This window comes from Physeter macrocephalus, chromosome 18 (assembly GCF_002837175.3).
Source record: "Physeter macrocephalus isolate SW-GA chromosome 18, ASM283717v5, whole genome shotgun sequence".
Lineage (NCBI taxonomy): Eukaryota > Metazoa > Chordata > Mammalia > Artiodactyla > Physeteridae > Physeter > Physeter macrocephalus.
Genome location: NC_041231.1, coordinates 49,780,038 through 49,793,206, shown reverse-complemented (window position 1 = coordinate 49,793,206; position 13,169 = coordinate 49,780,038). Strand labels below are relative to the sequence as shown.

Genomic DNA, 13,169 nt, shown 5'->3' with positions numbered 1-13,169 from the left:
TTGGGTTGTTTGTTTTTTTAATATTGAGCTGCATGAGCTGTTTATATATTTTGGAGATTAACCCTTTGTCCATTGATTCGTTTGCAAATATTTTCTCCCATTCTGAGGGTTGTCTTTTTGTCCTGTTTATGGTTTCCTTTGCTGTGCAAAAGCTTTGAAGTTTCATTAGGTCCCACTTGTTTGTTTTTATTTCCATTACTGTAGGAGGTGGATCAAAAAAGATCTTGCTGTGATTTATGTCCAGGAGTGTTCTTCCTATGTTTTCCTCTGAGAGTTTTATAGTGTCTTGTCTTACATTTAGGTCTCTAATCCATTTTGAGTTTATTTTTGTGTATGGTGTTAGGGAGTGTTCTAATTTCATTCTTTTACATGTAGCTGTCCAGTTTTCCCAGCACCACTTATTGAAGAGACAGTCTTTTCTCCATTGTATATCCTTGCCTCCTTTGTCATAGATTAGTTGACCATAGGTGCTTGGGTTTATCTCTGGGCTTTCTATCTTGTTCCATTGATCTATGTTTCTGTTATTGTATGTTTTTAATTTGTGGTTACCCTGGTTTTCAAGTATGGTAACCCATAACTATAACTACTTGCTTTAGACTGATAGTCATGAAAGCTCTACATTCTAAAAGATGTACATTATCCTACTACCCTTCTCCACACTTTGTGATTTTGATGTCCATTTTACATCTTCATGTTTATCCATTTGCTGTTCCTTGTAGTTGTAACCACATTCACAAAATTGAAAAAAAAATTTTTTTAATCTATGTACTGGCTTATTTAACTGACCTTCAATCCTTTCATATATTTGCCTTTCCTATTGTGATTTTCCCCTTTCTTATAGGTTCTTGCTTCATTTCTATTTAAAGAAGACCTTTCAATATTTCTTTTAAGATAGGGTTCGTAGTGCTGTATTCTTTTAGTTTTTGATTGAGAAATTCTTTATCTCTTCTTTTAATCTAAATGATAATCTTGCTGGGTAGAGTATCCTAGGTTGCGGATTTTTCCCTTTCAGGACTTTGAATAGAGCTTGCCACTCCCTTCTGGCCTGCAATGTTTCTGTAGAGAAATCAGTTGATAGCCTTATGGGGGTTCCCTTGTAACTGACTCTTTTTCTCTTGCTGCCTTATAGAGGATTCTAAACTTTTGCCATTTTAATTATGATATGTCTTGGTGTGGGACTCTCTGTACTTCTTGTACCTGGATATCTGTTTCCTTCTTTAGGTTTGGAAAGTTTTCAGCCATAATTTCTTCAAATACATCTTGATCCACTTTTCCCTTTCTTCGCCTTCTGGAATTCCTATTATGTGTAGATTGGCATGCTTTATATTATCCTATATGTCTCGTATGTTGCTTTCATTTTTTTCATTTGTCTTTCTGTCTGCTGTTCTGATTGGGTGACTTAATTCTGTCTTACAGATCACTTTTCGTTCTTCTGCATTATTTAGTTTGCTATTTATTGCCTTTAGCTCGGTTTTTATCTTGGCAATTGAGTTGTCTAATTTTGATTGTCTCTTTATGGTTTCTAGTTCCTTGTTACAGTGATCTCCATTTCTACTGATAGTCTTTCTTAATTCCTTCAGCATTTTTATTACCTCCTTTTTGAACTCAGGGGTCTGGTAGACTGGAGAGCTCTGTTTCATTGTTTTTTCTTTCAGGGACTTCTTCTTTTCTTTTAATTGGGAGTACTTCCTCTGCTTTGTCATTTTACTTTCATTTCTCTTACGCTAAGAATTTAGGAGAAACAGTTACGTACTGTGGTCTTGAAAGGATGTTTTTATGTGGGAGCATCCCTTTGTAGACTGTGTAAGTCCAATATTTTTGATGCAAGGGCTGTATTTGGTGTGGATGCCTGCCATGACTTTGCTCAGAGCGTGCTGCCCATTGTCCCCTTGATAAGGGGTGTGTTTGGTGCTGTGGTGACCAGAGCCTGCACTGGATATTGGGCGGGGCTTCCTCTTTGGTTGTCACAGCCCTGTCGGGGGTAGGGTTTGCTCCCCAGTTGTTGGAATAAAAACCCCCAGGTCCGGTTCTAAGCTGCAGTGTGAGGTAGGTGAGACTGGAGCACTCCCCCGGAAAGGAGCCGCTGGGTGTTCCTCTGCGGGACCTGTTTGCTGGGACAGGCAACTCTGTGACGCCACCCACCACCTGGCGTGCACACCCACAAAATCGGCCTAGTCTCTACTGCAAGAGTGCGTGTGTCAGCTCTGCCTGCCTTCAGCATGTGCACACTCACAAAGTGGGAGCTCCGGAAGCTGTGCCCACTGTGAGCATGGTGTGAATGAGGCTTCCATGACGGACCCACGCTCTGTCCCACACACACCCCCATTTGCGGCCTGGACCACATCCTAGGCCCTTCGGGCTATGTCCAAATAGCCAAACCAAGTCCGCTCCTCGAGTCTGTCCGCCGAAGCCCAAGTTTCAGTACCCAGGCACTGCGCACACCAGTAAGTGCGTGTCTTGGGCTGGGAAGTGTGGTGACGTGGCAGCAGTCAGTGTCGGTTCCTCTCTATTCCTGCTTGGAAGCAAGCCAGCCTGTGCACACTCCTCTTGGGCAAATTCCAGGCCCCTGCAGCCACCTATCTGTCCTGGCTGAGCTCCCAACCGGCGAAGGAGGTTCCCAGGGTAAGGAAACCGTTCCTCTTTCATGGCTCCCTCCCAGGAGCACAGGTCCCACCTTGATTCCCCCCCTTTTTTCCCTTTAGTCTTACCAGGTTACATGGGGATCTTTCTTACAGCTTTAGTTGTATGAGATCTTCTGCCCGCTTTCAGTTGGTATTCAGTTTGTTCTTTCAGGTGACTTCTCTTTTTCTTTTAATTGGGACTGCTTCCTCCACTTTTTCATTTAGCACTTTCAGTTGGTGTTCTGTGAGAATTGTTCCAGTTGTAGATGTATTTTTGACATATTTGTGGGGGGAGGTGAGCTCCACATCCTTCCACCCTGCCATCTTGATCTTCTCCTCCCAAAAGATGATTTAAGAAGTAGACTTTAATTTTTTTTTTAAGTTGAACTGACATTTATCTTCCCCAGGATCAGCTCACGCAGTTAATGAACTCGTGGACACTGGCATCTCACTGGTGGGGCAAGCTGGGCCTGGCCACCAGGTCTGGGAGCTGGGTTTGGACCTTCTTGGAGGAGTCTTGGTTTCCAGCTGGGACCAAGATGATGATCTGGCAACTTTCCTGGTGGCCCTTGACTTTCCCTTGTCATCTTCTTTCCACCCAGCTCTACCTGCATACCACCTTCCCTTCACCAGAGCCACCCCTGAGGGCTTGGGGGGCTGAGATTCCTGTCTCCACTGGGTGACATCCTGAGGGGCTGGACCCAGGTCTGCACTGTTAGCAGGGCAGGGAACCGTCTGGAACTCCAAACTCCTGAAACTTCTGACATACAGCCCATGTTACGGTGTGTTTCCTGTGATCCTATACATGTGACCGGCACATTTATGGTCCAGAAAGTGACGCTCACTTCAAGAACATGAATGTGTCTCATTTACACACCCATGAGGAGGGAGGCTTTACCTGTCTGTGTTGTTCTTGATGAGATTATCGGCTGAGCTGTCATCTCTCTGGCTGCTGCTGTAGGCTTGGAGCTGTGCTTAGTTGCTCTTCCACAGGTATCTGTGGAGCACCAACTTGGTGCCGGAGCTTTTGCAGGCCCTGGGGGTAGAGTCAGGAGACCAGGTACTAGATGGGATAGAACGTTTAAAGCAGAAAAAAAAAAAAAAAATTCACATAGACAATTAAAAACCAGATGGTCTGAGTGGAGTGCAGGAATTAAAATAGAGGGATGTGACGGTGACGGGAGACTCCTCTGGGGTAAGTGATTTGGGACAGCTTCTCTGGGGGAAGACAGGCTGAGGAGCAAAGCTCAGTGGCAGGGCAGGCGAGGCAGATGGTGATGAGCCTGCGGGAAGGAGGAGCTGGACTGGAGGCAGCGGGGCTGTGAGAGAAAAGTGGAGGCTTGAGTTTCCGTCTCGAGTCTTTGGGAAACCCCTGTAGTGGCATGTTCTGGTCCCGTTTTAAAACGCGGCTTGGGCTGCGTCTGCAAAAGCATGGGAAAGTTTGGGAGGTGGTCTCGGTGTAGCAGGGGCGGCAGCCCTAAGGTAGGAGATGGGAGGAATGGCGTGTGCTTGGCAGGTGGAGCCAACAGGACCCGATGGGGAGGGGCGGAGAGTCATCCAGGGTGACGTCTGCAGTTTGGGTCCAAGTAGCCGGCTGGTAGTGGTCCCTGAGATGGGGATGACTGGGAGAAAAGTTGGCCGGGGTGGGAGGTGAGGGATTCAGAGCGCTGGTCTGTTTGGGTGTCAGCAGATCTCACACTTCTACGTTTTGTCAAATAGTAAAATGCACCAACCCCTCTAGAGGGAGAGAAGGTGGATGTAACTCCCCGCTGGTGCTGTCGCTGCACCTTGCTGCCCCTCCACCCACTGCTTGGGGTTGTCAGAGCCTGATGGCATCGCCAGGCCCAGGACAGAGCTGGAGTTTTTAACTGTTACTTCTGAACGTGTTCAGCCTGCTGCTTGTTTGAGGGACTTTCCTCTAGGTCTAACAGACAAAAATCGTCTTTGTGAAAATGCGGTACTTCAAAAGGCCCATTCTCTACTTCCCTTTTCACCTGAATTGCCAGACCCTTGCTTAATTTTGCCCTGACTCTAAGTACACGACCTCAAACAAGTGACGGGTTAGAGGAGACATGCTTGTGGTTGCCGGGGTGGGTGGGGAGGGAGGGCACTGCTGTGCACGAGGGAAGCTCCCTCTCCCTCTCCCGCCGGCCCCGCCCACCGTGGAAGGGGCTTCCTTCCAGGCACTGGTTCTCGACCCCAGCTGTGTGATAGAATCACCCAGGGGAGCTTTGCTAACCCCCAGGCCACACCCCAGCCCATTAAATCAGAACGGAGTGGGGTGGGGGAAGTAGGGACGGGTGATGGCAGCGCTGTCACCAGGACTGCGCGCCTGAGGCTGGCGGGACTCAGGGACCCTGGTCCCCCAGGTGCTGTTGCTGAGCTGAACTGACCCGAGAACCCAGTTCACGTCTGAGCTGCTGTCGTGGGATGGCCTGGCCGCAGAGGCCCTCAGCCTGGCTCCAGCCACTGAGCTCCGCGCTCAGAGAGACTGGAGCCCTCTAGCAAGCAAACAGGAAGAGATGAATGCACAGGTTCGGCCTGTCCTCAGCCAAGACCTGCCCAGATAGAGTCCTTCTGGGCAGGTGGTTGTTGCTTTGGGGGAAGGAGTAATGGAATAGCTGCTAACTGATTGAAAATTGGGCAGTACCGTAATCAACTGATTTCCTGAGCGATGTGTGTAGAAGGGTCCCAAAACTGATTATGGGCTCAGCGAGGGGGAGTCTCTGCTACAAGCCCGGGAGGATGAAGCCCCATCTGAGGACTGTGGGAAGCACTGCAGGTCTCAGAACACATTTCTATACTTCTCCTCAGGGGAAAAGGGATCTGGTTACTCACCCTTTCTCAGGTTAAGCTGCATGTTTGGCCAGCACGCTTAGTGATTCGGTTCCTGTTACAGGCAAACCTCCAAGATACCCTGGGTTTGGTTCCAGACCACTGCAATAAAGCGAGTCATGTGAATTTTTGGTTTTCCAACGTATATGAAAGTTGTTATGCTTACACTGTGCTATAGTCTACTAAGTGTGCAGTAGCATTACGTCTATAAAAAACAATGTACATACCTTAATTAAAAAGTAATGCTGTTTGAAAAATGGCGCCAATACAATTGCTCGACACGGGATTGCCACAAACCTTCAATTTGTAAAAAACTCAATTTCTGTGCAGCACAGTGAAACAAGGTCCACCTGTATAATCATTGCTAATAATGATGCCAAAAATCAGTCTGTGCTTTTTAAAGAGTAATTTGGAGCATGAGCGTTTCAATGAATCATGAGTTGAGGAAAATTTCGTTCTCTCTTCATTCTGGTGCTTCTTATGGGGAAGAAGTCAGGACTTTTATCCTGCTTGTATTTTTAGTAAGGTTTCGATTTAAGAATTCCCAAGGAAGCCAGTTTTTTCAAGGGGATGTTGCTGCTCCTGCCCACCCCACCCTCCAGGCAGGGCAGCTAAAGAGAAGACGCCAAAGGGCTGAGCTGCGGGAGGCAGCGTGAGGCCCTGAGGGGACGGCACCCCCCAGCCAGAGCACACACGGTGGCCCGGATCTGCCCAGCGTGGCCCGCGACTCCAGCTTGCGTGCTGGTGAAAGACGGCAGACGGCAAACCGGTGACTCCCCGCCCTGGGTTTGTCCACGGAGGAACTTCGAGGGCTTGCTGAAAGTTCAGAGTCCCAGCTCCCTCTACAAGCCAGCATGACGGCATCTTAGCATCTCGGGGAGGGACCAAGAGTCTGCATTTAACAAGGTCTCAGGACCCTTAAGTGACCACAGGACCAAATGATCAGCAGGGTTCCTTCAGAGCAGCAATTTTGTGCTTCTGGAGGTAATTCTGCCAATGCCCACCATTTCACCTGTAGGCGAGGACGTGGAAAGCTTCGCTGGGGCGGGGGGCAGTTTCATTACAAGTTACATGACCGCACACTGAGGGGGATCCAGACCCAAGAGCAGTGGGCAGCGGCCGGTTGACCCAGGAGAAGCTGTCTCGAGGCCAGATGGCATCTGACCCCATCTTTCAGGCAGGAGCCGAGTAGGCCCGCCCCATTTGTGCAGGAAAGGTTGCAGCATCGCTCACCGACCTCAAATCCAGTTGAACTCTTCACCTCAGGCAGGCGGGCCGTTGCAATTCGTTTCCTCTTAGCTGCTGGGGTTTTTCTTTGGACTTTAGCTACAGGTCTTAAGGTCTGGTCCTGACCCCTGTGCAGCGTGTCCAGCCAGGGGGTGCAGGAGACGCAGGAAGACAGGCCGAGCCCCGGCTCCCTGCCACTTCCCAGGGCCTCGGCACTGTGCTGAGGAAGGCCAGGTAGAGGTCATGGGGGCATAAGCCTTCCCGCCCCCACAACGGGCCACGTTGCCTTTGGGGATCACAGAGCTCCGTGAGGCAGATCGAGCCCTGAGGGACCCAGCCATGGGGCGGCCGGGGGCGGTGGAGTGGGGTTGGCCCGAGCCAGAGGCCTGGGGGCCTGTCACTCTTCGGCTTCAGAAGCAGCCTTGCTCCCAGGACAGGCGAGGAAAGGGTGCGAGTGGAGACAGGAGCTCCTGTGTAGACTGCCTGAGGCTGAGGCATGAGGGGGCGGCGGGGGGGGGGGGTCCCCTGCCCCGGTTCCTACCTTTGCTTCCAGCAGCACAGTTAAGTGTAGACAAGCCCGAGACATCCAGGAACCGCTACCCTTAGGAGCTGCCCTCATCAGGGCAGGCACTGCGGGTGGGCAGTCGTCCAAGCCCAGTGGGTTCTGAGTCTCTTCCCCGGCCTGGGCCAAGCCCCCAACATGGGACCTGAAAGAAGAGGCATCTCCGAAAAGCTAGGTCACTTGGGGCTGGGTCATTCAGGGCAGAGGGCCCGTCAGATGGCTCCCCTCGGCCTGGCCACTGCGGGCAGGGGCCCCTCCCGGGAGGTCTGCGGGACGCTCTGGCCTGACGCCAAGGGGCTCCCCGCTCCGCAGCCACACACGTAGACGGGGGGCTGTTTGCAGCTCGCAGGGAGCCTCGAAGGCTCCTTTCAATCAAAACCCATTATGGTCGTCCTCCCCGTGTGGAGGGCAGGTGTGGCTGGTAGATTCTGTGACAAACTAGGGAATATCGTATCCTCATTCTGATGCTAGTTTAAATTTATTATTTTGCTTTTAGTTTCTTACGGTTACTTGTCAAATCAGGAAATAGATTCATCTTCTGTGCCTCACCCCCTTTCTGTCTCTCATAAATAGACATGTTTAAAGGTCTCGTAAGTATTAAATGACACCAGCTGCAAGAGTCTGAAGTGCATCTGGGGTGAAATACTACGTTTTACACCACTAGTTGACAGTCGAAGTGGGCTCGTGAGAGGACGGGAGACATGAGTAACGGAAAAGGTAGCAGCGGCAAAAAACTAACTTCTGGGGGGGTTCGGGTGGCATGGCCGTTCTGCTTCTCCAGGTTTGTGAACTGAATCACACCGTCTCTGCCGTCCCGTCAGGCTGAAGGTCGCATAAACCCCGCAGCTGAGGGGCTCTCGTCAGCGCTTTTCCGCCCCCGCGCCCGCTCTAGGCCTGCGCAGAGCCTGCGGGAAGAGCCCGTCCCCACTCAGCACCTCCCCCATCAGGAGCCGTCCCCTAACCCTGCTCCCCCAGACCCAGGCAGGCCCCTCCCCAGCCCAGATGGACAGGGGCCGGCTGCCGGGAGCCCATCTCGGCACGGCCCTGCAGAAGGCAGAACAGGCTAGAAAAGAGGTGGGCTGTCTGGAGTGACGGGGGCCTCCTGAGATGCTACAGGCCTAAAGGAGCCTTCGGGGAGGGAAGCAGGTTGGAGCAGGAGGCAGAGGCGTTCGACTTCCAGCCTGTGAACGGGCCTCCTCTCCCCGAAAGCCGGCGGGAGTGTGCGCCGTGTGCAGCCCATGTGGTGTTTGGGGCTCCCAAGAGGGGCAGCCAGGTACCCGGGCAGGAGCAGTGTTTGTGCTCAGAGGCTTGTTTTCTCCATAAGTAAACGGCTGTGGCTGTTATCAAAACTCTCCGTGTGCATTTTAAGCCAAATCCCAAAGGAGTTATTCATTGGTTCAATAACTAGGGCAGAGCTCTATGCACCGGGGCCCCGGGGCTGCAGCAGCAGGACTCCCGCCACCCCTGAGGCGCCACCACCCAGCCTCACGTGACTCAGCGTGTCCTGTGTTCTCTCAACAGCAGATGAAGCACGTGGCTGAGAACCTGAAAGAGGACTGGAGGGAAGGCGGGAAGGAGGAGGCGCCCTGAGGGCCGGTGGAGCCAGCGGGGGCGCCGTCCCCGCGCAGAGCCCCGCCCGCAAGCCTGCCTCCCGACCTTGCTCTGGAGCCGCCGCTGCCCAGCCTGGCACGTGGACGGACCGCCAGCTCCCCGGGTCGCCTTCACAGCCCGTCGGGGTGGCAGGCGGGGGCGTCCAGCGAGGTGGCGTTTCCGACGCTCGACGACGCAAGGTGCCTCTCTCTGGCTCTGTCCTGCTCTGTGTTCACAGACCCTTTATCCATGGAACAGAGGTCACCGAGCTATTAAAGGCCTCATGCCCGCCTGACGCCTCCTTCCGTGTGTGGATGGAGCAGCCCTTCTGCTCCGAGCCGGGTCGTGGAAGGGGGAGCCGCCAGGGCAGCCGAGGGCTGGGCTCGCCTCCAAGCTGGGCCGCTTCCAAGGCGTGCAGAAGCCCCAGGGGTCCTCGGGAGGTTCTGCTGCCGCTGGGCTGCCTTCAGCACAGCTGGCCGGCTGGGCCACACCTAGGGGGGGGCTGTCCCGGCTGTGCCCGCAGGGGTGCAGCTCTCTCGCCGGCACAGCAGCCCCCGGCCCCCCCGGGACCCGCCCTCCGGGCTCCTGGCTCTGGTCCAGCCCCGGGGAGCACCCCGCTCAGGGCAGGCCTGGCTTCCTTTCCCACCAGCTGCTCAAACTGCCTCAGACAACAGCCAGCCCCGCCCCACTGGGGCCCTCATAGCCAGGACACTGGGCCCATCTGGGAAAGGCCGGGAAGGGCGGGCAGGTCTAGACCCATGTCCCTCACTCCGGGCCCGGCCCCTCGATTCCCTCCTTCACATCAAGACCGGGGTGGCCACAGCAGGCCCACTCCACACATGTTTTTGGAAGCCCAGCTCTCCCGTCTGCCCCGCGTGGTAGTTCAGCGGGTGCTGCCAGACTGTCGTCTTTGCCAGCATGGACACCTGTGGTCAGCCTTGCCCTACCCCCTTGGTCTAAGGCCCTGCATGGCACAAGTACTCACTGGTGGTTCCGTGCTTGATGGATACTTTCTAGAACATTCTCGTGTCTTAAAACACCAGGGAATGGTAGCCGCCACTCCAGTCCTGAGCCGCCAAGAGCTTCCCTGCAATTTCAGCCCGGGCGCCTGTGTTTGTTTGCTAGGAAAGGAGAAAGTTCAGGTGGGTCCTTGGACCCAGCTGTCTCCCCCAGAGCGGGTTTTGGGGACCAGTCACATGAGTGCGGTTGGGTGTGAGGCGGTGGGTTCCGGGTGGGCCCCATGAGCTCGCCTCCCCACCCGCGGGCTCACAGCTGCTCTCCAGGCTGGCCCGCCTCGCCCTGCGACAGTGCAGACCCCGGGCGCCCTGCGCTCATGACCGCCTTTCCCAGAAGCCTCCCTGCCCTTCCTCAGCCTGACGCAGCAGAGCCGCGTCACTTACTTACCCAGCACTAAGCCAGTCATGCTCGGGGAAACGGGACCGGCTCAGCCTGGACGCGGGGACCCAGCTCACTGGGGCGGGTTCCTGGGCCTCTGGGAGGAGGAGGACGGACGCGGGAGCCGGCCGGGTGGAGACAGGAGGGAGGCTGGCAGGAAGGAGATGCCGCGTAGGCCCGCTAGGCCCCCGGAACTCCTCTCTGTGTCCCAGCGCTCGGAGTCGGTGGCGTCTGGCTCATCTCGTGGTCCCTGTCACCCTAACTGACCTGAGGGAGACACCCAGGATGACACTGTCGCACCGCCACTCACTGGCCTCACGTGCGTGAGGAGGATGCCCAGCACCGCTCTCCTGGTCTGCTCCTGCACCTCACCCTCCCAGGCTCGGCCCTTGCCCTCTTGTTCTGGCCTCACCCCAGCCTCAGATCCAACCCCCACCCACCCCGCTGCCCCGCTAGCCCTGGGGTCCTCATGCCCCACCCCCAACTCAGCTGCGCTGCCTCCGGCCTCTGGGGTGACTCACAGGACGTGCCCTGCGCTGCTCCCCAGTTCTCCCAGACACCCCGAGGATTCCGGCTGCGGGAGAGCCCTCCTCTCGTCGTTCCTAGCCTGCCTTCCCCCATGGAGTGGACAAGAGCTGCAGGCACTGCCTACCTGGAACAGGTGAGGCAGGAGCCCAAGCCCGGGTAAGAAAAGGTGCATAAAGAGATGGCGCCAGCAGGAGACCGAGGCAGCAGTGTCTCCAGACCGAGCAGGGAGAGGGCGGCCAGGAACCCGGTCTCCTGTGCACACAGCCCGCCCCGCTTCTCAGGGCACGTGAGGCCTTGCCCACACCGCAGTGACCCCAGGTATTTGGACCCAAGCCCGGCCACCAGACGGCTCTCGAGGAGCCGCTGCATGGGCAGGTCCCCAGAGAAGAGCCTCAGCACCTGGGGAGAGCCGGAGACAGGTGATGCCTCCATTCCCACACAAGCCCCGTCCCGCCAGCCCTGCCGGGAGGGTCCCAGCAAAACGAAGCGTGTGCAGAGGCGGCCCTCACTGGGCGGGACGCTCTCTGGGGCAGGGCCAGGCCGCAGCGCCGCTCCTTGCCTGCCGTGGCCTCTCCCCTGACTGCCACCCTCCCTCAAGCCGTGAGATACAGACTGTCACTGGGCCCACAGATTGCCAGTGCGCCCTGGCCCAATTCACTTCTCAGCCCGACTATCCCCTCTCACGCCACCAGCATGACATTCAGTTCTGGGCCAGTGAACTGGGCCTCCGGGGGCAGGGGCTGGGCCCGTGCCCCCCACACAGGCACCCCCTTGCTCTCTATGTTCAGGCCTGGTGGGCCTGCTGCAGGCGGGGGGGCAGGCAGTGGACCCTTCTCTCCCCCTTGGTGGCCACACTGACTCACTCCCCACCAGCGGCTCCAGAGCCCAGACGTGAGAACAAATCTTTATGCTGCTGACTTTTGGGAGGAAACTAGAAGCAAATGGTTAGGGATACCCAGCCCTACAGTGAAGCCGGAGGCCACTTCCCTCCTTGATATGCCCTCTGGGCCTCAGTTTCCTCCTATTGTCCCTATTTTATAGATGAGAAAACTGAGGCACAGGGGGCTTCAGGGAATTCACAGCAGCGTGGCCCACATCTGCCAGGACGGTGCTTGCAGCCTGTACCAGGCCCTCGGCCCCAGCTCTCTATCAGCCCTGACCCTGGAGCTCCTGCCCTCCTTCCAGCAGGAAACTAGCAACAAGAAGACGGAAGACCAAAGGCCACAGAACAAGAACCCTGGGATCCAGACTCTTCCCGACCCAGTTTAACCCACGGCCCTGCAAGGACAGCCCCCGGCGCCGGGCAAGCAGCAGGTAATGGCGAGCTTCTTGCGGGTCAGCCAAGTCCGAGGACTGCCCTCCATGCCCCCATGCCCCGCCCTAGGGTGGCCTGAAGAGAGGGGACCTGACAGAAGTGGAGCCACCAGCACCTTCCAGGGCCACCAGGGACTGGAGGAAAGACATGGCCCCTCTGCCGGGGCAGCTGTGTCCTCAGGACTCTACAGCCTGGGAGCACCCTTGCGTCACCACCACGAGGGGCCACAGCCTCTGCAGAGGAAGGAAGGCGCTTCTCCGCGTCCTAACAAGAGGCCCGTCTGTGGTCTTTGGTGTCTGTACCCATAGGCACCTGGGAAGGGTATGGCACGCTCCTCCTCCCAGCCTTCTACGGGTGAAAGTTAGGAGGTCTCTGCGAGCGAGCTGGGGCCCCAGCCAAGCTCTGCGCTGGGGGGGCATTGAGGCTGGCATCAGCAACTGGGCCTCAGAGAGTGGCCGCAGACCCCCGAGAGAGAATCACCTGCACCCTGTTCAATGCGGATGCTCGGGTGCCACCACCCAGGCCTGAGGAACGGGGTTTTGGCAGCTTGGCCTGGGGCTCCATGTCTTTGAGGACGCCTGCAATGGACGCTGTCACACGCTGCACACTCTGGAGTGTGAGAACTGAGGGGAGCAGAGGCCCCGCCGGTCTCTCCCCAGGAGGGGCTGATGCTAACGGCGCCGCAGAGCCAGCCTCCTCCCCTGCTGCCTCGTCACCAAGGTGCCAGGTGGAGGCCTCCACGGTCCGGCAGGGATCTGGAGCAACAAGGACCTCCCTCGCACTGGATAGGCACCCCTGGGCCTGAACAGGACCTGGGGCAGAGGAGCAACGGGGCGCAGGACCAAAGAGACCTTCCAGTTCCAACACGCGGCGCTGGATGACTGGCATGCCCCACGACCCTTTGGAAGCCCCTGGGATACCTGGGCAGGTCAGAGGCGGAGCCGCCACCACTCAGGAGGGAGGGGACGCCGGGCTTCCTGCTAACTGGTCTGTGAGCCTCACGTGATCAACTAACGTAAAAGAGATACGATGGCATTTTCCCTTGAGCTTGTGGCACAGATCCGCAGGTGACACGTGGCCTCCTCTCTGGACCTTT

At 55.9% G+C, this 13,169-nt stretch overlaps 1 protein-coding gene and 1 long non-coding RNA gene across 4 annotated transcripts in view; one reads left to right on the top strand and one right to left on the bottom strand.

Annotated features, from left to right (window-relative positions):
* Positions 1 to 9,121, top strand: part of ANO10 (anoctamin 10) — a 261,614-nt gene extending 252,493 nt beyond the window's left edge. For 2 of the 3 annotated variants that reach the window (XM_055079716.1, XM_024132265.3), the window contains one exon: positions 8,767 to 9,121. In XM_055079716.1, coding sequence (XP_054935691.1) covers positions 8,767 to 8,835 — 69 coding nt within the window. In that variant the 3' untranslated portion in view covers positions 8,836 to 9,121. The remainder of the gene's footprint in view (positions 1 to 8,766) is intronic. The other variant, XM_055079715.1, reaches the window with a different exon arrangement.
* Positions 9 to 8,747, bottom strand: LOC114484157 (uncharacterized). The gene is made up of 3 exons (XR_003676700.2): positions 5,684 to 8,747; positions 5,460 to 5,558; positions 9 to 3,657 (listed from the first exon to the last, which is right to left on the bottom strand). It is a non-coding gene; the product is annotated as an uncharacterized lncRNA (long non-coding RNA).
* Positions 9,122 to 13,169: the final 4,048 nt, after the last annotated feature.